This window comes from Cannabis sativa, chromosome 4 (assembly GCF_029168945.1).
Source record: "Cannabis sativa cultivar Pink pepper isolate KNU-18-1 chromosome 4, ASM2916894v1, whole genome shotgun sequence".
Classification (NCBI taxonomy): Eukaryota; Viridiplantae; Streptophyta; class Magnoliopsida; order Rosales; family Cannabaceae; genus Cannabis; species Cannabis sativa.
The window spans coordinates 3,224,990-3,251,749 of NC_083604.1; the positions used below are offsets into that span (position 1 = coordinate 3,224,990).

Genomic DNA, 26,760 nt, shown 5'->3' on the forward strand with positions numbered 1-26,760 from the left:
GGTTGTCGTTGAATGTGGTCATAATACAATTCAAGAATCCAGATCCAGACTTAACATATCTCTACAAAATTAAATATATAAAAATACTGCTGTTAAATAAACTAATAATAATGTGGTTGGTGATTAATTACCTGAAATTATAACGTGGTAGTTTAGACATGTTAGGTTAGTTTACCCCATTACATTAAGGACCAAAATAAGTAGACTTTTGACTTTTGAGGTTAAAATTACTTATATGAGTAAGTGTACACAACATATATACCAAACCAATAGAGGTAAATACAATTTTCCACTTTATATTTGTAAAAATTACTTATTAAATTATATGCTTTGTTAAATGATAAATTAGACCATATATTTTTTAAAATTAGGTAATTTTCAAAGTTAATAATATACCGATCTAGAATTGTTATCATAAAATTGGATATATTTTCTGCATATATTCGTGTTAGTGTTATAAGTTGTCTTCAAGTTGATTATATTACAAAAATTATTAAAAACTGAGTTCAGTTACTATTTTGTACTATTTTAGAAAATACAGAGTTCAATTTATCGTTTTACAAAATAGAGTCTAATCGATAACTTTTACAAAGCACAAGTCCAAAATAATTTAACCCAATAATAAATAATAATATAGCGTTTTAAACTTTTAATACAAATTTAGTAGGAGAGTTATTTGCGGCATAACCTCCTTAAGTGGCCAGGTTTTTGCAACTAACCCCCAATTCTAAAATTTTGATGGTAAAACCTCTTAAACCCAAGTTCTGTTAGCACTTAGCCCTTTCCATCCATTTTTGGCTGTAAACTGCCATGGTGGAATGTCTACGTGTACACAGTGTGCACGTGGCACAATTTTATTAGTCCACGTAATAAATATTTAAAATTAAAATAAAAAAATTAATTATTTTAAAAATAAAAATAAAAAAATTCTTTAAAAATTAAAAAAATTAAAAATTAAAAAAATTATTTTTATATTTTTTTTTTCTTTTCTTTCTCTTTTCTTTCTTCTTCTTCTTCTATCCTCAGCCTCCTTCATTCTAACCCTACCTGCCGCCCCCTCCTGACCTCCTCCTCCTCCTCCTTCTTCTTCTTCTTCTTCTTCTTCTTCTTCTTCTTCTTCTTCTTCTTCTTCTACAAAACCCTAATTCTCAAATCCATGGCAATGGCGACTCTTCCACTCAAGAAGAGCTATCGCTGTGTACCATCTCTACAACGGTTCTACACCGGTGGACCTTTAGTAGTCTCATCCGACGGCTCATTCATCGTCTGTATCTGCGGAGATTCCATCAAAATCGTCGAATCTTCCAACGCCGCTATTCGCGCAACCATCGATGGAGACTCAGAAACCTTCACGGCTTTAGCGCTTTCCCCCCGATGATAAGCTTCTATTCTCGTCCGAACACAGTCGTATGATTAGGATTTGGGACCTTTCAACCTTGAAATGCGTTCGGTCATGGAAGGTAGTATTTTTGATTGAATTGAATGAATTTTTTTGGGTGAATTTATGAAAAAACTGATCTTTTGTTGTTTTGGGGGGTTTAGGGACATGATGGTCCTGTGATGGGTATGGCTTGTCATCCTTCTGGGGGTTTGCTTGCGATTGCTGGAGCTGATAGGAAAGTTCTTGTTTGGGATGTTGATGGTGGCTTCTGTACTCATTACTTTAAGGGTCATAAGGGAGTTGTTTGAGTATAAACTGTGTTGTTATGAGTTGTCGGGGAAGAAGAAGGAGTTAGGAAGTGGCAACCCGTGGGGGTTAATTCTGGTTTCTACAACCTGTGTGGTGGTTGATTTTGGTCTCTGAGATGGTGGTACTGGGTTGCGATGGTGGTGAGTTGCCATGGGTGGTGGTGGTGGTCAGGGCTGCAAATGAAGATAGAGGAAGAAGAAGAAGAAGAAGAAGGAGGGCAAAAGAGAAAAGAGGAAATGTAGGAATTTAGGTTTTTTTTTTTAATTTTTATTTTTTTAAAATTGTTTTTTTAATTTTATTTTTTTTTTAAAATAAAAAGAAATTTTTTTAATTTTTTAATTTTTATTTTTAAAAGAATTAATTTTGTTATTTTTTTTAAATATTTATTTACGTGGACCAATAAAATTGTGCCACGTGTACCAGTGTACACGTGGACATTCCACCATGGCAGTTAACAACCAAAAATGGATGGAAAGGGCTAAGTGCTAACAGAACACGAGTTTAGGGGGTTTTACCACCAAAATTTTAAAATTGGGGATTAGTTGCAAAAACCTGGCTACTTAAGGAGGTTATGCCGCAAATTACTCTTTAGTATGAAGTTAATATTTTTGTAAGGGATATTTGCGACAATAAATCTTTTTTGTCGTTGCACTTTATTACCATTTTTTTGCCGTAATAATACAAAAAATTAATATTTTATTGTACTTTAATATCTATTTTTTTTTTGCAGTAATAATAATAAAAAATAATATTTTGTCACAATTAAATACAAATTGTGAATTTTTGTTGTCAAAACAATGATGTGGCATAGTATATTTTAATATTTTTTTTATTTTCAGTAGAACCTCTATTCAAGAATACACTTTGATCCAAGTAAATTATATTCTAATTTGGAGGTTATAACTAAATAGAGTTATACTAGAAAAAAAAATTAAAAAACCAAAAAATATCAATGTAACAATAATAACAATAAATAATCATTAATACTACATCATAATAAAAATATTTTAGAGTAAATATAATTTCATACATCTATTATAATTTAAAATAAAATTATTAATTGTACATAAATAAATTTACAAAATACATGTATATATTTTATTAAGATGTAATTATTCTTATATAGAGGTATACTTTGTTAATACGGGACTTAGAAAATGTATAACTAATTACAATTTAGAGGTTATTCTTATTTATAACTGGCCCAAATCGGGACTTAATTTTTTTATAACAAATTAGAGGTTATTCTTGAATAGAGTATTCTTAAATAGAGGTTCTTATTGTGGACAATGTCCCACGTGAAATAAATGGTAGAGAATTGAGCCATATATAAGAACATGGGCTACTCCACTCATAGCCAATTGGTTTTGAGATGGAACCCCATGATTCTCAATATGGTATCAGAGCCATATCCCTTGCGGGCAAGTGATCATATCCGATCCGCACCTATACAGATAGTGACCATGTCCACTCTGATACGGTTCAAGATTGATGAGCAAAAAATAGCCATCATCTTGAGGGGGAATATTGTGGACAATGTCCCACATGGAATAAATGGTAGAGAATTGAGCCATATATAAGAACATGAGTTACTCCACTCATTGCCAATTGGTTTTGAGATGGAACCCCATAATTCTCAATAATTCTACTGTAGTTTATATTTTAAATATCTTTTTTATGTTAGCTCAATATTACCATGTCATCATCATTTAATAACAAAGCATATTAATGATTTGTACATATAATTGCAACAAAGTATTAAATTTTTTGTATTACTTCCGCCAATAAAAATTAAGAATTAAATTGTAATAAAATGTTAATTTTTTATATTATTATCAAAAAAAAAAATATTTAAGTATTAAAGATCATCAATCAAAAAGATTTAAACATTATTGTTGCAAATATTTCTTTTTGTAATGGTATCTATTGCTCATTCTTTATCTTTCATTTTTATCATAACAATTTTCAGTCCTTTTTTTCCCCAAATAATAATGAAAAAACAAATTTCATTTTTTTTTATGAAATGTGGTAATTATTGTTTATTAATTTGAAAGGGAAAAAAACAATTGGGTCAACCATTAATTATGGTTTCTCAGAAGCCAAAAACTCAATTATTCGAACACGAATCCAACCATGTTGTACAAAATTATCCTAAGCTCAAACTCGATTAATATTAATTTAATTAATTAACAAATGTGTTATATTATATATATTAATTGTAACTAAATTACATTATTATATAAACAAATAAATGGCTGTGATTGACATTATGTGGTTGGTTCAGATCTAAAAGAGTTACAAGATTAATAATTAATTTGTTCAATAATTTTGAGTCTTTAAATAGTGATCATTCTCAATTGTTTTACATGATTCACTTCAATAATTTAGAATATAGTACATGCATAAAAATTCAAATACATATTGTGAAAATAAAATGTACACATGAGTACCATAGTCAACTCTACACGTCTTATAAGATATATAAGATCAAGATTACTTTTATGCATGTACAGAGACTAAATGAAATTTTGTTTTATTTTAATACAATTATGAGCTGTTTAATTAATAATCACTATTTTTAAAAAAAAAAAAGGAAATGAAAAAAAATACAGGAAAATAGTGATTTTTTGTTAGGGGCTTTCTCACATAAGTATATATAGATTTGTTTATTACTTAGATTGTACTATAAATATAATTCAATACGATGGACCAATAAAATTGTGCCACGTGTACACAGTGTACACGTGGACATTCCACCATGGCAGTTAACAACCAAAAATGGATGGAAAGGGCTAAGTGCTAACAGAACACGAGTTTAGGGGGTTTTACCACCAAAATTTTAAAATTGGAGATTAGTTGCAAAAACCTGGCTACTTAAGGAGGTTATGCCGCAAATTACTCTTTAGTATGAAGTTAATATTTTTGTAAGGGATATTTGCGACAATAAATCTTTTTTGTCGTTGCACTTTATTACCATTTTTTTGCCGTAATAATACAAAAAATTAATATTTTATTTTACTTTAATATCTATTTTTTTTTTTTTGCAGTAATAATAAAAAAAAAATAATATTTTGTCACAATTAAATACAAATTGTGAATTTTTGTTGTCAAAACAATGATGTGGCATAGTATATTTTAATATTTTTTTTATTTACAGTAGAACCTCTATTCAAGAATACACTTTGATCCAAGTAAATTATATTCTAATTTGGAGGTTATAACTAAATAGAGTTATACTAGAAAAAAAAATTAAAAAACCAAAAAATATCAATGTAACAATAATAACAATAAATAATCATTAATACTACATCATAATAGAAATATTTTAGAGTAAATATAATTTCATACATCTATTATAATTTAAAATAAAATTATTAATTGTACATAAATAAATTTACAAAATACATGTATATATTTTATTAAGATGTAATTATTCTTATATAGAGGTATACTTTGTTAATACGGGACTTAGAAAATGTATAACTAATTACAATTTAGAGGTTATTCTTATTTATAACTGGCCCAAATCGGGACTTAATTTTTTTATAACAAATTAGAGGTTATTCTTGAATAGAGTATTCTAGTTTTGATTTTCTCGGAAAATCAATACTTTCACCTAGTCATTACTACATCACACCATATTTTCTTTAAACTCTTTCAGAAGTGACTCTACAACATAATCCACAATTAGGAATATCATCATTATTCAACCTAAACCCTCTTAAGTTATTTAGCTCCTGAATGACAACTCAAAGAGAGAGAGAGAGATTTGAGGTAAACAGCAGATGAACATAAGGTTGTTACTTGTGACTTGTGAGGAGAAGAAGCAAAGAATTTGGTGAAAGGAATATGATATAATTTAATTTTGAGGCCAAGATGGGTAGTTACAGAGAGTGCTTTCTAATTGGAACAGTTTTCAAATAAAATAGGGTATGAGACTAGAAAAAAGCAGGGACTCTTGAAGAGAGAGATCAAGTCGAAGAGGCTCGCCACAATTTCTACGAAAATCGTTACAAAGTCACTCCCTCCAGTGATCTCATCTTCCGATTTCGGTCCTAACAAAAAAGCGATTCCAATTCTCAAGCAAACTGGTCAATATATGAGGAAACCCAACAAATGCATTTCTTTCGTAAGTACAATCAAATTATATTTTAACTAATATATTTTATGTATTTAAATATTTTAAAGTCATAAAAAGATCAGATCTGAATGATATCTCAGATCCTCTTTTGGATTGGACTTAAAACTCGATTATGAGATGAGTTTCTTTTTTGTTTTTGAATTAAATCTTCTTTTCCTTTTAGATATTCATATGAGTTATGAATTTTAGAAATATCTTTTCGAACTCAAAATTTTAATCCCTTAAATTTTCTTGGCCCGTGACCCCAATTTCTCCATAGGAGACGGATTTCTAAAACATAGTAACACTATTCCTCTAGTTTATATTATTTTATTTTTCATTTTGTACCACAGATTGTATACATGCAGTATGTGAATCTAGATAACACTAGTCCTTTAGTTTTAGAATCATTAGGATTGTTTGTAGTTGGTTTGTTGGGAAATTTACGCTGGTTTCTTTTTGAGTTAGTGAAAGGCCTATAGATTTTAGAATTTTTGCTTGAATGTTTGCACAGTGTGATGAAGTTTTTGAGTTAAATTTTTTAAATTTAGTTTTGAGCTTGGGAGATCTCGGTCAGTGTCGTGTTGGGTTGAAGGCTGAAATGGTGGATAGTTGATTTCATCTTGTTGTTTGTTATTGATTTTGTTCTTTTTTGGATGAACTGATATAATGGGATACACTGTTAATTTTGTTATAGATTTGTTTTATATTGATTTTGTTCTATTTTGCGCCATTATTTATGGCTTTGGCGCCTTACAAGGCTTTAGCACCTATTATATGGTTGGCCCCTAATTATTTAGGGTAATTTGTTTAAATTTTCATGTTTTTTGGTATTGAATGTATAAGAAAATTTTGACAGAAGAATATTTTAAAGTTAAAGTTATGCACTATACAGATTTATTAGTCAGAATAAAAAGATTATTTTAGTTAAGGTATGATTTAAAGAATATTTTAAACTGAAATAAAGTTTAAGAGGGTTTATTTTAAATGCTAATTCCTATTAGCTATATTTTGGTTTATATTTTTTAAGGAATTTTCGTGTTTGGAATTTTAGTATTCAGATTCTAATATTATAATTAATTAAATAAATTGAAGAATAAGAATCTTGAGGATCTTGTAATAAAGGGAGGTGGGAACACTAATGGTCTAATGAGAATATATTGCTTCAGATATATTTGGGAAGTCAAATTATTATGGAATTCTTGTTTGTTCTCAATATTATGGGAATGTACCAAAATTATTACATTATTTGTATTTTTAAATAATTTCTGGATGAGTGGTATTAGTTTTTATGGAAGAAATGGAAGTACAAATTTGATGGATGAGCTGCGCCATTGTTTATGGCTTTGGTGCCTTTCAAGGTTTTCGCGCCTGATTTATGGCTGGCCCCTAATTATTTAGGATAATTTGGGTAAAATTACAAGATATCATTAATTATAAAAAATATTATAAAATTTAATAGCTAACAATTATGATATGTAATTATGAGATTATTGCCTCATTAGTTTATTATGGATAACATAATATTAATTTTCGTATATAAATTATAAATGTGAGATTTTGTAATTAATTGGAGGTAGGAACATTTATTGTGAATTGAGAATATTTTGTTTTATTTTATTTTTGGAAAGATATTGAAATAAATGATAAGTAAATGCTAATGAAGTATTGAGATTATTGCCTTATTAGTTGTATAGGAAGATACTAATATGAATGGTTTTTATAATAATTTGAATGGTATAATATTTAGGAGGTAATCTTTTTAAATAATAAATAAGGAAACATTATGTCATAATACCGAATTGGATTAATTAATATTAATTTAATATTATTAATTAAATGTATAATTAAGTATTAGAAAAAATGTATTTTGAATGTGAAGAGTGCAATCTTAAATTTTAAGGATATTAATACAATTTTGATTTAATTTAGGCTGAATAAAGATTATAGATACCATGTTTTACGCTATAAATAAAATAATAAATAATTTGACTTATTAAGAATTTTGACATGTTTTAGTCTAAAAATAACTAATACTTTTAAGAGATAAAATGAAATAATTAGTATATAATATTTTGAATATTTAAAGGAATAATGGATATTAAAAGGAAAATTTTATTTATGTTTGTTTTTAAAAGGGTAAAGGTAAGGAATAGGGATCCTATGAATGTTATGAAGTATATTGCTATAATTTAGTTGTTACTAGCCAAAGGGAGTACCCTTTGGCTAGTTTTAGTATTTTATAGGGAGATCTAGTTGCTTAGTCTTGGTGGTTGGTTGAATCTATTCAGTTTGAATAGTTTTCTAATTAAAGTTTTATTCTGTTTTTGATATTTTTTTCAGGTGGAACTTCAGTATTATATTGAGTTGGGAGCGTTGTTAGAAGATGTTATAGCTTTATTGTCTAAATTTCCGGGGGCAGTTTTGTCCCACGGGGCTCGCTCTTAGATTTTAGCGGCCTATGGTTGGCAAAGCATGCTCTGCGGTTAGACGATGAGCTATCCTGGTTCGAGGAGGTTCCAGCGCCGGTGGCGGACGTGGGCGTCGTAAATTCATGAGTGATTTTAATCACTTTGTCAAAAAAAAAAAATTAAATAAAAATGTACGTTTGCATACTTTAATTGCGGGTGGAATTATTTGGTGTCTTAGACGTTGGTGGTTTTATTGTTGACCCCTCCCTCGACCATCCTCTTAAGTGGCAGGGCGGGCCCTGACTTTTAGTGGGTTATAGAAAAAAAAAATTATTTTGGACTTTTATTTAGAAAAAAATATGGTATTTTTTAAAATCAATAAAAAAAATGGTATAATTTTAAAAGGTAAATATTTTTTTTTGGGCCCCCTGAGATAGGTGGGCTCTAGGCACAGGCCTAGCCCGCCTATGCCCAGGGCCGGGCCTGTTAAGTGGTAGTGGTGGTAGTGGTGGTAGTAGTGGTATGTCTTTCCTTCCTCACTACGAAGAATTTTGACATTCCTTAAGGCATCTCGAATAGAGAAACTCAAATTTACTGTTAAATCAATACCAAAAAATTTTCAACACTAAATTTTTTTTCAATTCCAACCACAACACCAAAAAATTACACCAAATATTATATTCTTCATTATTCTATTATTTTATTAATATAATAAGAATATTTTAATATTAAATATTTGTTAAATCCAATAAGTTATATTAGTAAATATTTAACTATTTCATTAGCGTGTATATTTTATTAGGGGTGTTAATCAATTCATTTTTAATATGCGATTCAAATTGCACCGCACCACACATTATAAAAATACTAATTTTTTTATTTAGTTAGGTCCAATATGTGAATGTCCAACTCAAAGCCCACTAATTATTGTATTATTGAAATTTATTTTCAAGCCTTATGGTATTTTGACAAGTGTTACTCAAGCTTTATTGTATTTGTAATAGTTTAATTATTGGTGATAGTCCAAACTGCAAAAATTGCACTGCATCGCACCATTATCTGCAGTGTGGTTTTCGCAATTTTTTAGTTTCGCGGTGCGGGTGTGGTTTGGGAAATTGGAAAAACTGCATGTGTCGATTGGTTTAAAAAAATAGTCAAAGACTGCAATACCCGCCCCGCGAACACCCCTAAATTATTTTTTTAACACACTTAAAAATATAAAAATACAAACAAATACATTTATAAAAGTTTTGATTAATAATATTTATTTATAATTATTTAGTTTTTTAAAATATTATATAATTATTAAAAAATTTTAAAAAAATAAAACAATTTAGTATTGTCTACAGTGCCCACCTAAATATAGTGGGACACTATAAACAAACTCAAAAATGAATATACAATTGCCGTTCGGTTGGAGGAGGTTTTGGTGTGATAACACACTGTATTTGAAGTTTTGCAAGTCCATAAGAGGTGGCTTTACCTTTATGTTATGCCAAAAATATGCTAATTTTGGTGATTAGATATTGTCGAATTGGAGATTTATGTAATAGAAGATCATTTATTGACATATTATTAAAGAAAATTTATGGTATAAAAATTTTATGTTTTTAATTTTATATATTTAAATATTATTATTATTATTAATAATAATAATAATTAATGATAAAGAAAAAGAAAAAGGGATAAAATAAAAGATAGTAATACTATGCATGGTTGCTAATTAAAGAGCCTTAAAAGTTGGTTTATGTACATTGTTTCATGAGTGACATTTCCTTTTGCATATTGTTTCATGTGATGAGATTGATTTATATATGATATTGAATTTAATTATGAGTTGGTTTGTTGACCTTTTAACTTACCAAAAAGTTGGCCTTTTAGGTAGAACGTCTTGTATTGCATGCCATCTCCACCCTATAAAATCACATTATATTTATTTCTATCCTCCAAATCCACATTTTATACACATAACAAAGAAAAGAAAAGAAGTACCAAAGAAACGGGCAGACAAAATTGCAAACATATTGGGAATGTGTAAAATGAAGCCAGATGCTACGTACTTAGGCCTTCCTTTGTTTCGAACAGAGAAGGATTCACACAAGAAGAATTACCTGGTGAGAAAAGTCCTTAACAGAGTGGAAGGGTGGAAGTCGAGGCTTCTATCTAAGGCGGGAAGAACTTGTTTAATTCAATCTGTGGGAGGATCAATGCCAATTTATGCGGCTGCTGCCGATGTCATTCCTTGTGGAATTGCATCTACCATCGACAAGAGCCTCAGGAATTTTTGGTGGAATGGAGCGGATGATAGAAAACCGATCCATACGCTGTCGTGGAGCTCTTTGTGCAAATCTAAGTTTCTAGGAGGCCTTGGGTTCAGGAAAATTAGTGATATCAACAGTGCTTTCATTTTGAAATGGGGGTGGAAGATTATAAATGATTCCACTAGCTTATGGAGTGCAACAATGAAAGCCAAGTACTTGAAGAATACAAATTTTTTTGATGTGGAGCCAAAGCAGACTGATTCGAAATTGTGGAAAGCAATGTTACGACATAGAGAGAAACTCAATGAAGGGATGTGTAGAAGGATCGGTGATGGAAAAACTACATCTATTTGGTTTGATGCTTGGGTCCCTACGGGTGATCACAAACCGGCTCCCCTCCTAGACGCCACTAAAGGAGCTAACCTGGTCAAGGATTTCATTAACGAGAATCTAACCTGGAACGAACAAAGAATTAAAAAGTGGTTTGGATCGGGGGATGCCAAGCACATCCTAAATATCGCCCTGCCCGCGACAAGGAAGGACGATTCTTGGATGTGGCTAGGTGAAACAAGCGGACAATTCTCAATTAAATCAGCCTACCATCTAGTGAAGAATGGACCAAGATCCTTGCCCCCTACTTGGCAATGGAAGTTAGTGTGGAATACCAAAATGCACACTAGATTGAAGATATTGTGCTGGCAGATTCTAAGGGATGCTCTCCCAACTCGAGCCAAGTTGGGACAGATCATGACGCTCCCCTCCGTTCTCTGCCCACTCTGTAATGATGAGGAGGAGACTTCTATACATCTGTTTTGGCAATGTTCTTTTGCCAAAGCAGTTTGGTATGGAAGCCTTTGGGGCATCAGAACGGACTCCTTCATATTCCATGATTGGATGGGGTGGCTTCAGTGGTTCAATTGCTCAAGAAACCTTCCCAACAACCTGGAATTTGGTACTTTCCTCATTGGGGCTATATGCATATTCGAGGTGCTATGGCACAATCGTAATAAGGTAATTCATGGAACCATCAGTACTCCGATTAATGAGGTTATCGGCATTGTGAGGCGTAAATTCCAGGATCACTCATATGCTAGCCAACCCCTTCCAAAGAGTGCTGAGATATGTATAACTCCTCCTACGGGATGGATAGCGTGTCATACGGATGTATCTATTGATGCGGATCAATCCTACGGAGCGGCAGTGTTCAGGGACTCGAGTAACCGAATTCAGGCCGTCTTCTCGATTCATCTCAATGTAACAAATCCAACATTAGCAGAGGCCTTGACAATAGTGAGTGCTGCTGAATTTGGGGTGCGACGCACCTTCACTAATGTAATATTTCTTTGTGACAATTCGCTGGTGGTATCGTATTTTAACGCTCTGCAACGAGAGGATCATCAACTGCTGAATGGCGCTGTAGAGAGATTCTATGCAGCTGTTCCCAATCTTGTAAACTGGAAGGTCAAAAAGATCAGCAGGGGGGTCAATTTCTTGGCTCACAACTCTGCTAAATGGGCTCGATACCATGGCTCTGTTGGGGAACTTGCAGTGAGCAACATGGATGTAGGAGTGTTTAGGGATGATACTGAATGGGTCCCTGATCCGGGATAGAATTTGATATTGCTGCAGTTGTTCTGGATTCGTCTTGGTCATGGATTTTGGCCCTGTGTTTTTTTCTTATTTCCCTGTTTACTGTTGTTTTATCTTTTTCCTTTGTGTTAAGTTGTCTTGAGTTTTTCCGTTTGTTTAGACTTTTTCACTAGCCTTTGGTTAGTTGTTTTGTAGTATTGTGTTTTGCTTCAATGAATCTGGTGCAATCGCACCACCCTTTTCACCAAAAAAAAAGAAAAGAAAAGAAAAAACTTTCTCTCATGTTATCTCATTGTCAATATATTTGATTTTTTTAGGGTATTACCAGATGAGTTGTCCATGTGGAGCATTAACTCGAGTTAGAAATTTTCTAATTTAGTCCATATACATTTAGGAGTGTTTGGAATGGGTTAATGCTAACAAGGGAATGATAATGTGAAACATTATTGTTTTGAGTCTTTAGCCTTAGAATGTTATTCCCTTAGTATTATAACTACCTTAAGGAGGGTAATGTTAATACTTTAAAAAATGGTAGGATTGAATCATTACCTTCTATTATATTAATTTGAATAGAATTTTTGAATTAATATATAAATTTAAATACCAATAATATTATCATTTATTATAAATAAAATATTACGGTATATATTTAGTTTGTGAGATCAGTTTTTTTTAACTGAGTTATTTTTATATTATTAGCAATAATATATGTATATTCATTATACATAAATTTTATGCCGATGGTGTACACATAAATGACATAGCAAACAAAAATAAATAATATAGTGATAAAATATATAGAAATATTCATTTTAATTAATAAAAAATACAATAAAATTTAATATGGGCTTTTTCATTTTCACACTTCAAAATAGTTTTTTTTTTTTTTTTTTTTTGCATTTTTACGAAATTCTACATAGAAACCTCTATTGCAACTAACGTTGCGACTTAAATTGCAACAAAAAATCGTATAAAACCCATATTGCAACTATCGCTGCAACCACTTTAAAAACTCAAACTGTAAATTTGAAAAAAAAAAGTTAAAAAAAAAATATATGGGGTAATTTCCCAATTTAATATTATCTAATTAATAAATAAATTTCCTTAATAAATAGTTATTTTATTTTTATATATAAGTAATATTAAATAAATATATATAAAAATATTTTTATTTTTATTTTTTCAAATAATATATAAGATTCATGTACTCAACCAAACACTTTAATTTAATTAACAGGAATATGATTACATATTACCCTACACAACCAAACACAGTTTACACATTTCCCTATAATCATATTCTCCTTCATAATATTTCCTATAATCAAATTATTTGAAACACCTCATACCAAACGCCCCCTAGGATAATTGCATAATGAATTTTGAATTTTTACCTTTAAAGATTTTTTAAAAATATTTTTACAATATTCCATATAAATAACACGAAAAATAATAAAAAGATTATATAAAAGTAACAGAAAATAATATTCAAATAAAATAAAAAAAAAACATACAAATAATCAAAAATTAAGAAAAATACAACATAAAAATACATCACAAGACTGTATTTTCTGTCAATAAAATTATAAAAATTGTAAAAATATTTAAAATTTCGTAGTTACGTATTTTTGTACTTTTTTTATTGTTTGAATAAAAATTTTGTTTGAACCTTAATTTCAACACGGTAAAATATTCAGAATTTTTTAAGAATTTACAAGTGATCCTACATAGCTTACACAACCGGTCCTCCACCTCCCCGCTGCCTCCAGAAGCACGATCCAAACCCCAAATGCAGACCATGATTTCCAAGCCAAATCTGACCGCACAAAGCCAACGAAACAACCCTAGGAAAACACCACCACCTCGAGGCCAGAGATCGACAAAAAAGATTAACAACGCAGACAAACCAGATGACTGCCAACGACATCAAACTCCTGCACTCAAGTAAGAATGAAACCGAGAAGAAATGAGAAACTTGAAGGCCGAAAGTAAAACACTACAAAGAGATCAAAAACAATGTGGGAATTACACTAGTCCTCACCATAGCCACGCCTAAACCAATAAGAGCAGGCGGGCCTGGCCGAAAAACTCTGAAAAAGCAGCAGCTGGGGTGTATGAAGAAACCCTATAGTGTAAGAGAGAAAATTATAACATGTATTATCTTTTTCTTTTAACTATTAATAATTCCTTTTTATATTTATCAAACTATATTCTAATAGTATAAAATATAAAAAGTTTATTTTATATACTAATTATAAAATATTTTTAATTGGGCTGCAAGTAAAAAACAAATAAATATATATTATTTTTTTAAAAGAAATAAATATATATTATTGAAGTGATTAGTTTCTAATGTAAAAATAAGAAAAAAAAATATATATATAAAAAAATGTTTAGTCAAAAGTGAAATTGATAATAACACTGATAATAACTAGAACATATAAAAGAGAGAAAGAAATGAGGCTCTATCTACTTCTATATGTAATTCAGAAAGAAGGAAATGAATAAATAAATAATAAAATATTATTAAAGAATCTACATTAATTTATAAATGTGGAGCAAATCTCATAAAAAAAAATAATAATTAAACGATGAAGTAGTTAATAAGGATTATTTCAAGGAAAATTCCGTATATTTTAATGAATATGGGAGTTTAAAGCTCCAATGGATTGGTTGAAAAAAGATTTAGCTAAAAGACACTATTAATCTCTAATATTACCTAAAGTATCATATTGTTATAGGTATATAAAGTATTAAATTTTACATAATTTAATAAAATAATTTGTGACATATATACTTAAGTTTAACTTTTGTTTGTAAATATATACATAAGTTTAAACTTTAGCGATAATAATAGGGGTTTTTTCATAAATGTACAACAAAAATAAAATAATTACAAAAAATGTGCAAAAAAAAATTATTTTAAAAATTTATACATTTTGAAAACTTATTACATGAAACCATACATTTTTAATATGTTTATTAAACCTCAAAATAAACAATTTCGTAAAATTAATTAAACAAATTTATAAAAATAAACAAGTTAAATATTTTTTTATTAAAAGATAAATGTTTATTATCTATTTTAGTATGAATTATTATAATTTAATAAGATTTTTTTTAATAAAATACAATATCAAAATTATAAACATTAATGTATATAAATATAAATCAATACTTAAAATTACTAAAAATAAACATGACACGTAGAGTGATATAATAAACATATGTGAATATTATTATTTTGTTTATTAAAGTAGTATGTTTAATAAATAGAAAATAAAATAAACATATATATACAAAGTATTTATATTATTAGTATGTTTATTATAATTGTAAACATAAAAATAGACATAGTCAATTTATACTATACTAAAATAAGTATATTTTCTTTCTATTGTTTCTTTATATTGATTATTTTCTAATGAGTTAGTGAACGAGTTTTCTATTGAAGTATAATTCTTACATCAAAAAATAAATAAACAAACATAACTCTATAAATTCTAAAAATTATTTAATTAAAAAAAATAAACACGACACAATTAATAAACAAAGAAAAAGATAAAGATAAACAATTTTTTATATATATTATTTATTTTCTAAAAAATTACTAAAAAATAAACATAACACACGTAGAGTGATATAATAAACTTATGTGAATATTATTATTTTGTTTATTAAATTAGTATGTTTAATTAATAGAAAATAAAATAAACACATATATAAAATATTTTATATTATTAGTATGTTTATTATAATTGTAAACATAAAAATAAACATAGCCAATAAACACATATATAAAATGTTTTATATTATTAGTATGTTTATTATAATTGTAAATATAAAAAAAAAAAACATAACCAATATTACCATATATATACTAATCAATAATTATTACCATATATATATATATTATAAAAAAATTGAAAAAAAGTTTTTAATTATATATAAAAGTGTATGAGAAAATGATAATAAGTTTTTTTGCACATATTTTGTAATTAATTAAAATAATGTATACAAAATTGTAAAATGCCCATAATAATACATAAGTTATAATTCTGGAACTTCTGTAGGTATCTAATTGTTAAGTGTTAAGTAAATTGTCACGTGGTAATCTCTGATTGGTCCAAGTGATTAAATTTGTATTTTTTTAAAAAAAAAATTAATTTAAATATACTAATAAGAAAATAATACATGGATAATAACTTGACATTTAACAGTCATGTACACGTATATAGAGTTCTAAAAATATAACTTAAGTATTATTACTACTAAAAATGAAACTTAAATATTTATTTGCAACTAAAAATTAAACTTAAATAAATACTACAAATTACTCAATTTAATATAATAAATTTTTATAAAATATCATTAATTATTTTAAGACACTACTTTGTGGTGGTGCTAACACTAGCCACTAATAATAGTTAATAGTAATGTTCAAATTTTTAGTGTAAAACATATGGAGACATATCATACCTAATACCTTTGCTTTTTATTAAATGATAATGTCATTATAATATGATTAGTTTATTTTATGAGTATTGTTTTGTAGTGATTAGTACCTTTAGATGTATTACTTTATAATTAGTTAGTAATATTTTTTAGGGTGTCTACACATTTGGTATCATGTGTTTTATCTAAATATAAATTTGGTACCCTATATTTTTAATAATGCTTATTTGGTACCTTGCATTTTAAAATTATACTTATTTGGTACCCTAAATTCATATTTTTTTGATAAAATTTAATCAATACTATCAATAGTCTAAAATTTTATGAATTTTAAATTCTAATTTATTTATTTGATTACATATAACTGAGAATTGTTTGGTTAAATTAATAAAATTGTATTGATTAAATTTTATTTTAAGGTACTAAATATGTACAATTTAAAAATATAAGGTACCAATTAAGTATTATTAAAAACATAGGGTACCAAATATATTTTTCATAAAAACACAAGGTACTAAATGAATATATTCCCTAATTTTTAAAAATTATTACATAAAATTATATAAAATCATTAATATTAATGCGTAAAAAAATACTAGACACGGATACATTTTAAAGCCGGCCTTCAGATTTGGTGGGTCTTAACAAAATAAAAAATTATTAGGTCTTTTATTTAAAAATAATATATATTTTTAAAGAAAAAATATTTTTTTAGTCTCTAAGCTAAGTGAAAGTGTTAGTTCATCCCCGCTTTAATCCATTTTCAGCTATTCTCTTATACATTGTAATACTAAATTGTAGAAAGTACTTGGAGAGTGTGAACTCTTCTAAATTATTATTATTATTATTATTTATGAAAAAGAAAACACAAATATAGTATGAGGTGTATATAAGAACATGCCTTGAGTTGAGACCTGTAATAAACAAAAAGGAATGTCCCCCATAAAAAACCAAGCCATACATGTCCAGCCAAATCACTAATAAAATATACCAAACAAAATACAATAATGGCCTCTTTTTTCTTTTTTAAAATAATAAAAATAATAATTAGCAGTATTGAATTGAGCACTTTTAAAAATAAAAAAATAATAAATATAATAATGGGCAATGATACATCTATTCTAGACTCAGTGGAAGGGTGGCCACGTGGGTTATTAACAATTTGACATTAAAAAAAAAAGAATTACAATAACTTATTCAAGTCCCAATATTATCTTCCCTTCTCAAAATAACATTGCTGTCTTTAATAAAAATAAATAAATAAAAAATTGCTGTTTTTTTTTACTATAGATTCTAATAATATTTACAAAGGAAAAAGATAATGACATTTTGAAGAAAAAAATAAAACATATTTAATTCGAGTTAATAAAAAAAGAATTTTTTTTTTTTATATTTGACTTTAAATGGTGGAAAAATTTCAACAAAAAATTATAGTTCAATTTTTTTAAAATTATTTATTATATTTATTTAAAATTATTGTAAATTTTTACAAAATTTAATTTACTTGCCAAAAATAAAATTTAAACTATTATTTTTACACGTATAAAAAAAATAATTACATACAAAATATCAAAATAAATGGAAAATATAAAAGATATAATATAAAATTATATTTAAAAAATATGTTAAATTATTTATATTTGTCATCTCAAAAATAAGAGCATCAAATGGTATTATTTATTTTATAGTTAAAATAGCTAAAAATTAAAATAAAAATTATTTTTATTATTATTACTCTAATTAATTTATATTTAATTATTTGTATAACATTATATAATATTTTTTAAATATAAATTAATTTTATAAAAATAATAGTAATTTTGATAAAAATACTATTAAATAATATTAACAAAAATGAATAAGGAAAGCTCCGTATTCATTGTTTATTATAGAGAGTTATTGTTATGGTTGAAGTTACTTTTTTAAGTCTCACTCTCTATTTTGTAAAAAATTATATTTAGAGAGCATAGCTAGAGGTAGATGCTCTAAGAGCATCTCCAAGGATACATCATTTTTAGTGTTACACCATTACTAAATTTAACCTCAAAAAGTATTTCTACTCCAACCACAACATCAAAAATTACACTAAAAAATCATTCTCATTATTATATTAATTTTTTAATAAAATAAAAAAATTAATATCATCTTAATTAACAAAAATTACCACAATGTGTACTCTTGATCAATAAGAATATGATGTCTAGTGTGTTTAATTTTAATATGTTTAAATTTGTATTATTTTTATTATTTAATTTTCTAATAAAAAAAATATAATAAAACATCACTTTTTAAAAATGTGCATGGTAAAATTTCTCAAAATACAATTCTTAATTTTATAAATGCAATAGTATAAATATATATATAAATATTCTTAAATTAAAAAAAAAAAAGAGAGAGAGAAAGATATGCAGTGACTACAGTGCACCGCATATATGCCGTGCACTGTAGACAAAACCTCAAAATGCTGCAAGAAATGCAGTATCGTTAGAGCAAATATGCACGGTATATATGATATATACCGGCTCCTTGGTGTTGCTCTAGGACCCTTATAATTGTAATATGGTTTTCAAAAGAGAATTGCTAAAAAGTATAAATGTTAGGCACCACTAGTATAACTCTAAGGAAAAATATTATTAAATAATGTTAGAAAAAATGTAAAAAGCTCGAAACTCCTTATCTATTTTTTATTATAAAGAACTATTTTTTTATGATTGAAACTTACTTTTTTAAGTTCCACTCTCTATTTTAATAAAAGATTATATTTAGAGAGCACGATAAATGCTCTAAGACCTTTATAACTAAAACATGGTTTCTAAAAGAGAATTGTTAAAAAGCACTATTAGTTTCTAGCAACCACCTTAGTGTAATTAAATATCGAGTCTCGTATAATTTAAAAAAATAATTTTTAAGTAATATTACTAATTAATTGTAAAATACTACTTGTAAAAGGTACTAGACACCAATAATATTTAATATTTTTTTTTACATAAATATATAGATACTGAACCGTAAATTTGAGTAATTCTTTTTTTTCCATTTTCTCTAAATTTTATAACTTTGAGTACGACAATCAATCACATGTTAGAAGAGGCATGCGGACAACAGTGGCAGCAGCGCCAATAGTTCCCAAAATTAGTTGGCCAACCACACACACATACATAATGCCCTTTCCAATCTCACCTTGACTTAATCATCATCCTTACCACAAACCCAAAAAACACTCTCTCTCTTTCTCTCTTTCTCTTTCACCAAAAAATAAAAAACAAAAGCTTTTTTTTTTCTTTATTTCTTCCCAAACTCAAAAACTCAGCTTCCTCTTCCTCAAAAACCAACCATAAACATAGTAGAAGAAAGAAGAGAAAAGGGTATATATATATATATATGAGATGGGCACTATAATAAATCCATTCAAAGATCAATACCATTCATCTCAATCTTTCTTAACCAAAAAGCTCTTACCTTGGACCATATATTGTATTCTTCCCATAGCTGTGTTTCGCTTATACTTTTACCCTCTTAACCTTCCTCTTTCCTCAATAGATCAATTCCCTAATTCAACCCCAATTACTATAAAACCTTCCTTATCTCATCCTCCTCCTTCTCAAGGTATTTTGATTTTGATTTTTGGGCTATTTTTTGTTCTTTCTTTTATATCTAAACAAAAGTTGGTTTTTTTTTGTAGGAAATGAAGGAACTTTAAATGCAACTTCTTCTTGTGATTACACAAGTGGCAAATGGGTTCCTGATAAACAGGGTCCTCTGTACAATGGCACAAGTTGTGGAACAATCAAACAAGGTCAGAATTGTATCTCCCATGGCAGACCTGATCTGGGTTTTCTCCAATGGAGATGGAAACCCAATCAGTGTTCAATTCCAAGGTTTAACCCCAACACTTTTCTTCAACTCATTCAAAACAAACACATAGCTTTTGTTGGTGACTCCATGGCCAGAAATCAATTAGAGTCTCTTCTTTGCATGTTGTCAACAGTCTCAACTCCTAATTTAATCTACAAAAATGGTGAAGATAGCAAATTTCGTAGATGGAATTTCCCTTCTCATAATGCCAACCTCTCAATTTACTGGTCACCATTTCTTGTTCAAGGAGTTGAAAAATCAAACAATGGTCCAAACCATAATAAGCTTTATTTGAATAGAGTTGATGAGAAATGGGGTTCTGAATTAGGTACTATAGACCAAGTTGTTCTCTCAATTGGGCATTGGTTTCTTCATCCAGCTGTTTATTACGATCAAGATTCTGTTATTGGTTGCCATTATTGTCCTGGTTTGAACCATACTGAGATTGGTTTCTATGATGTTTTAAGAAAGGCCTTAAAGACCACTCTTAATGCAATAATGAAGAAAAGTGAAGAAGCTAAAGGTAAACGAATCGACGTCGTTTTGACTACTTTCTCTCCTTCCCATTTTGAAGGTGAATGGGATAAAGCTGGGGCTTGTCCTAAAACAGAGCCTGAATTAGAGGAAAAGTTGGTTGAAGGAATGAATGGTGAGATGAGAAATATTGAGGTTGAAGAAGTTGGTTTTGCTAAAGAGAAATCTGATAAAGGGTTTAGAGTTGAAGCTTTGGATGTTACTAAGCTATCATTGATGAGACCAGATGGTCATCCTGGTCCTTATATGTATCCATTTCCATTTGCTAATGGTGTCACTGAAAGGGTTCAAAATGACTGTGTTCATTGGTGTCTTCCTGGGCCTATTGATACTTGGAATGAGATTTTGTTAGAGGTCATGAAGAAATGGAATCTGGGTCAATCTTGAAAACAAGAGTTCAGTTACGATTTTCTGAACTTTTACATGTACCAAATTATGTTTCGAAATTATTCTGAATTATAGAAATTGTTGGATTTAGAGATTTCTTTCTGTCAAATTCTTTTAGTACATGGACAATAAAATTAGACAGAAGTCTTTGAGTTCAGAAGAAAATTATTCATAGTGGCAAGAATGAGCTCTTCTTATGTGATGAAGATGAATTTAGGAAACAATTGGGGGAGTTTTTGGAATTTGAAATGATTTTTTTTGTGAAGAGATACTTCTGACAATGGAATTTAATGGTGGTGCCAAAGTAGTTTTGGACCTTTATGATTGATTGATCTGTGAAGCTTATTACAATGGTCTTTCAAAAATTATATGAAGTACAGAATTTTGTAATTGCTGTCATTGGCACTTCTGCTGTTTTTTTTGTTTGAATCAAGAGTTTATATACACATGTATATTATCTATATATGAATATATAATGTGTGATTTTTTTTGGGCTGATTTCGTACTCGGTTCCTGCAATTTGACAGCCTTCATATTTTTGTCTCTTGAGGAATTTGTTTGGATGTGTTGAGAATAAAAAGGTATTTTTCACTTTATCTTTCTTTCATGTACTTTTTAACTGTTTTTTTTGTGTATTGTTTCTCTCCCATTTTTGAGCAAAATGTAGTTTTAATGATAAATTTGTTGATTTGTATGATTAGTGACATAAAATATTTGAAAAATCTATATTACACACTCTAAAAGGTTATTTTAGATTTTTTTAGTACTCAAATTAAAGGTTATTTGTAAATTTTTTAAAATTTTTGAATAATTTATATTGTTAAAAATAAAGTTTAAACATTTTGTACAAATAATTATTTAAATTTTTATTTTTGGTATTGTACACTACTTAAATTTTTTTAAAAAATTTACTAATACTATTAAATAACTATAATGTACAAAAAAAAATTAAACTAAAAAACTTTTTCTTAAATACGAAAATAAATAACAAAACACCTATAGGATTGTACTACAAATTTTTCATATTTTTAGCAGGAATGAATTGTTCAAATCATAATGTAAAATGTAGCAAACATAGACCTCTTTAGAACCTAGATATTCTAGATGATTATTATTATTTGAGTCATTCAAATAAGTTTTCATTAGTCATGATATTGGTTTGTTTTTTATAGTACATGAGCATTAATTTTCTCTTTGAAAGTTTACATTTCACCAACCCAAGAAAATTTATATCATGCCTTTTTTTGTGTGGCCCCATTTTTAATGCAAATGTGCAAAATAGAAAAGTCACCCTCTTTTGCTACTTTTGTGGGGTTAACCCAATAATATTTGGGTACTCTTCTCTATATGTTTGTTCCATTAGTTGGAAAATTTTAAGTATCCTAAGTTACTTTTGAGCTAGCTTGTGCTTGAAGAAACATAAAGAAGAGAGGTAATAATAAGAGGATAAGAGGAATCTTTGTTGTAGTTGTTTTAAAAGAGAGCTATATTTAGTTTCAAAAATATGTGAAATGTAAAATTGTGTTGGTAAAATTTACTTAAATGGCTTAATTGTTAGTTTTATAATAGTTTGGAAAGTAAATGAAAGTTTGAACTATGTATAAATAAATGAAAAAAAAAGCTAATTAGTGCTATTATACACACACTATTGAGAATTGTCAAAAGATTATTTGTAATTTTAAGTTAGACTATAGTATATAATACTTATTTTGTAAGACATATTTTAAAAGATAAATTGTTATTATATATTTAATATTAAAAAATAAAATAAAAACAAACAAAAATGATTACGATAACACGTTTACTAAACTGTATTTGGAATTAGAATAATCAATAGGAGAAATAAATGGGTTAAAAATATAAAATAATCTGAAATAATATTTTATTATGATGTTTATTAAACTATTTGAAAAAAAAAATAGAATTATTTTATTTTGTTTACATAACTAAGAAGGTAATCGAAATGATAAAATTTGACTAAATTGTCATTGTTAAAAAATTTTAAGTGTTTTTATTTATAACTTTTTTAAACACATATTTGGTTTTTCAGTTTTTAATTAATAATATTAAAATAAAAATAAAGTAGTTACAGAAGAGAGGTATTCCTTGGAGGAGAACCTTTTTTTTCTCCTTAGTTTAAGGACATGTTTACTTAAAGGAATGGAAATCAATGACATGGTATTGATTCTCGTACAATTGTTTACTAAATTGTTGAAAGAAAAAAAGTAGTAGAGCCCACACAAATTAAGAAGAAAATAAAAAGAAATGTTCTCTCCCTATTTTTATAGAGAATATATTTTCCTTCCTAACTTATTTTATTTTGATTTTAATTATTATTAACTAAAAATAAAAAAAAGGCAATTATACCTTTTAAAAATCTATAAAAAAAAAATATTTACATGTTCTAATAATGATAATTTTGTCAAATTAAATTATTCTGGTTATCTTTCCTAATTATGTAAACAAAATAATATGATTTTGATTTTGTTACTGGATAATTTAGTAAACAACATAATAATTGAGAGTCTTGCAAGGAGATGGACATTCAACAGAAAATACTGTATTGTAGTGATATCTTACAAGTTTGGGGAAAGACTTACACTGATAATTCTAAAGATACGATTAAAGATTGTAAACAAAGATTAATATTTTGAAAAGCTCGGTGTCCAAGTTTAAGGAAGCTAAGAAGAAACTTTTTGAAGTTTTCACTCAAAGAGATATGTTTTAGAGACAACGCTCTAAATAATTATAGCTTCAAGAAGGTGATCAGAATAGTAAATTTTTTCACGCTGCTGTTAATGCTAGAATGAGAAATAATGCGATTGTGAAGCTTCAAGGGCCTAATGGAGCTTGGTTTGATTGGGAAAATGGTTTGTCTTATGTGGTGGTCAATTATTTTCAGGATATCTTCTTGGCTTCAGGGGTGGACAACTCTGAGGTCATAAATTGTATTAGACCTTGTATCACTGAGGAACAAAACTGCTTTCTACTTTAGCCGATTTCAAATGAGGAGGTTAAGAAAGCTTTGTTTCATAGGCATCTAAATAAATCTCCTGGTCCTGATGGTATGACACCAGCTTTTTACCAGAGGGGAGTGGTTGGGACAGATGTGATTAATCAAGTTCGAAAATTCTATGCCGAAGGATTTTGCCTATGGGATTGAATGATACTAATGTTGTTCTCATTCCCAGAAAGAAGCATCCTACAACCATGGGTGATTTAAGACCTATTGCTCTATGCAATGTTCTCTATAAGGTGATTTCTAAAGTCATTGCTAATAGGCTTAAAGGTATTTTGTCTACTGCTATTTCAGATACTTAAAGTGCGTTTCTGCCAGGAAAATTGATTTCTGACAATGTTATGGTCTCCTTTGAGATTATGCATTATTTGAAGCGAAAACGGACTGGCTTGGCTTCAAAACTAGACATGAGCAAAGCTTATGACCATCTAGAGTAGTTTTTTTTAAGAGCAATTTTACAAAGGATGGGCTTTAGTGATACATGGATTAAACTTCTAATGACTTGTGTGTCATCAGTCTCTTACAAGTTTGTACATGGTGGAAGGGCGATGGGTCCTTTGATCTCTTCTCGGGGCATTTGCCAAGGTGATCCTTTGTCTCCATACTTGTTCATTGTTTGTGAAAAGGGGTTTTCTTTCCTTCTACATAGGTATGAGATGAATGGTTCTATTTGGGGTTGCAAGGTGACTAGGAGAGCTCCAATGGTTTCTCACATGTTATTTGTCGACGATAATTATGTGTATTGCAAAGTTATTGAACAAGAAGCCTCTACTGCTCTTAATCTCCTTCGGGTGTTTGAAGGTGCCTCTAGCCAACAAATTAATTTTGTAAAGTCTTCTGTTTTTTCAGTTTTAATACGGAGGTCAGTGTCCGAACTAGGATCTGTGGTTTATTAGGGATTCAGGAGGCTGGTGAGAATAGTACTTATTTGGGTCTTCCCAATACTATGGGTTGTAAGAAGACTGCTATCTTGGGTTTCCTTAATGATTGGTTGAAGAAGCAGATCCAAGGGTGGGAGGGAAAGCTTCTTTCTCGGGCTGGTAAAGAAGTCCTTCTAAAGGCTATTGCCCAATCTCTTCCAAATTGTGTTATGAGCGTTTTTCTCTTACCACTGGACATTTTTAAAGAATTGGAATGTCTCATGGCAAGGTTTTGGTGGCAATCTGATTCTTCTCAACATAAAGGTATTCATTGAATGAGTTGGTCGCGCTTGAGTCGTCATAAACATGTTGGAGGGTTGGGCTTTCGTAATCTACATGATTTTAATTTGGCTCTTTTAGGCAAACAAGGCTGACATTTATTAACTCCAGGTAATTCTCTAACTGGTAAGGTTTTTAAGGCTAGGTATTATCCACATGGTTTGTTCCTTTCAGCTACACTTGGTGATAATTCGAGTTTCATTTGGAGGAGCATCTTTGAGTCACAACAACTTCTTTGAGCTAGTACTCGTAGATCCATTGGTGGGGGTCATGAAGCTCTCATTATGAATGAGCCTTGGTTACCAGATAATGAGTACCCATATGTGATTTCCAATCACACATGCTTGAAAAACAAGGTTGTCTCAAGTTTATTTCAGATGAATGAGCGAGTTTAGGATACTAATATACTTCATGATTTGTTTGATGCTCGAGATTGTGAGCTTATTTAGACATTCAGTTGAGCTCTACTGCTGTACATGATGGGTGGTGTTGAAAGAAGGAAACTTTAGGTATCTACTTAGTTAAGAGTGCCTATTGTTTTATTTAGGAGTTAAAAGGGTCGTGGTCTTTAGACAATAATGTAGACTTTTTGGCGCAAACTGTGGAATTTGAAAATTCTCCCAAAAGCTCGAAACTTTCTTTGGTGTGTCATTTCTAATTGCTTTCCTACTCGGGCTCAACTGAGAACTAAGCATGTGGAGCTTGTTAATTGTGTCCAATGTGTAATGCCTATGCTGAATCTATTTTTCATGTTCTTGTTGGATGCACTTTTGTAAGATCTTGCTAGCTTCGATCTTCAGTTTCTCTGGGTATTGTTACTTGAAGTTTTGGAAATTGGTGGGCCAATTTGATGTCTCATTCAAGTACTGGTGTGGTTGAAGAAGCTGTTATGGTTGCTTTAGGAATTTGGAGTGCACGCAATGAGAAGGTCTGGAATGACAAATCATCTAATGCAGCAACAATGGTGTTATCTGCTAGAATTTCACTTGAACAATGAAAACTTGCTCAATCAAAAAGGCATGATGCCTTGCTTGTTGCGCCTGCAACTATAAGAGACGAGTGTTGGAAAAAACCAACAACAAAACAGGTGAAAATTAATGTGGATGGGGCTCTCTTTGCTGTAGAGGGTCGTTTTGGGGTGGGATTGGTGGCTCGGGACGGCAGTGGGAAGGTCCTGAAGGCGTTTTCTCGTGCCAAGACTGGTAGAGTTGATCCTTTAATTGATGAAATCTTTGGAGT

At 29.0% G+C, this 26,760-nt stretch overlaps 2 protein-coding genes across 2 annotated transcripts; both read left to right on the forward strand.

The window, feature by feature from the left end:
- Positions 1-19,714: 19,714 nt before the first annotated feature.
- Positions 19,715-21,899, forward strand: LOC115715236 (xyloglucan O-acetyltransferase 1). The gene is made up of 2 exons (XM_030644075.2): positions 19,715-20,133; positions 20,210-21,899. The coding sequence occupies exons 1-2, from the start codon at positions 19,914-19,916 to the stop codon at positions 21,301-21,303; spliced, it is 1,314 nt and encodes a 437-aa protein (XP_030499935.2). The 5' UTR covers positions 19,715-19,913; the 3' UTR covers positions 21,304-21,899.
- Positions 21,900-24,786: 2,887 nt separating this feature from the next.
- On the forward strand, positions 24,787-26,518 carry LOC133036587 (uncharacterized). Its single transcript, XM_061113099.1, has 4 exons — positions 24,787-25,123; positions 25,219-25,471; positions 25,603-25,632; positions 26,347-26,518. Exons 1-4 carry the CDS (start codon positions 24,787-24,789, stop codon positions 26,516-26,518), a joined length of 792 nt encoding a protein of 263 aa, XP_060969082.1.
- The last annotated feature ends 242 nt before the right edge of the window (positions 26,519-26,760 follow it).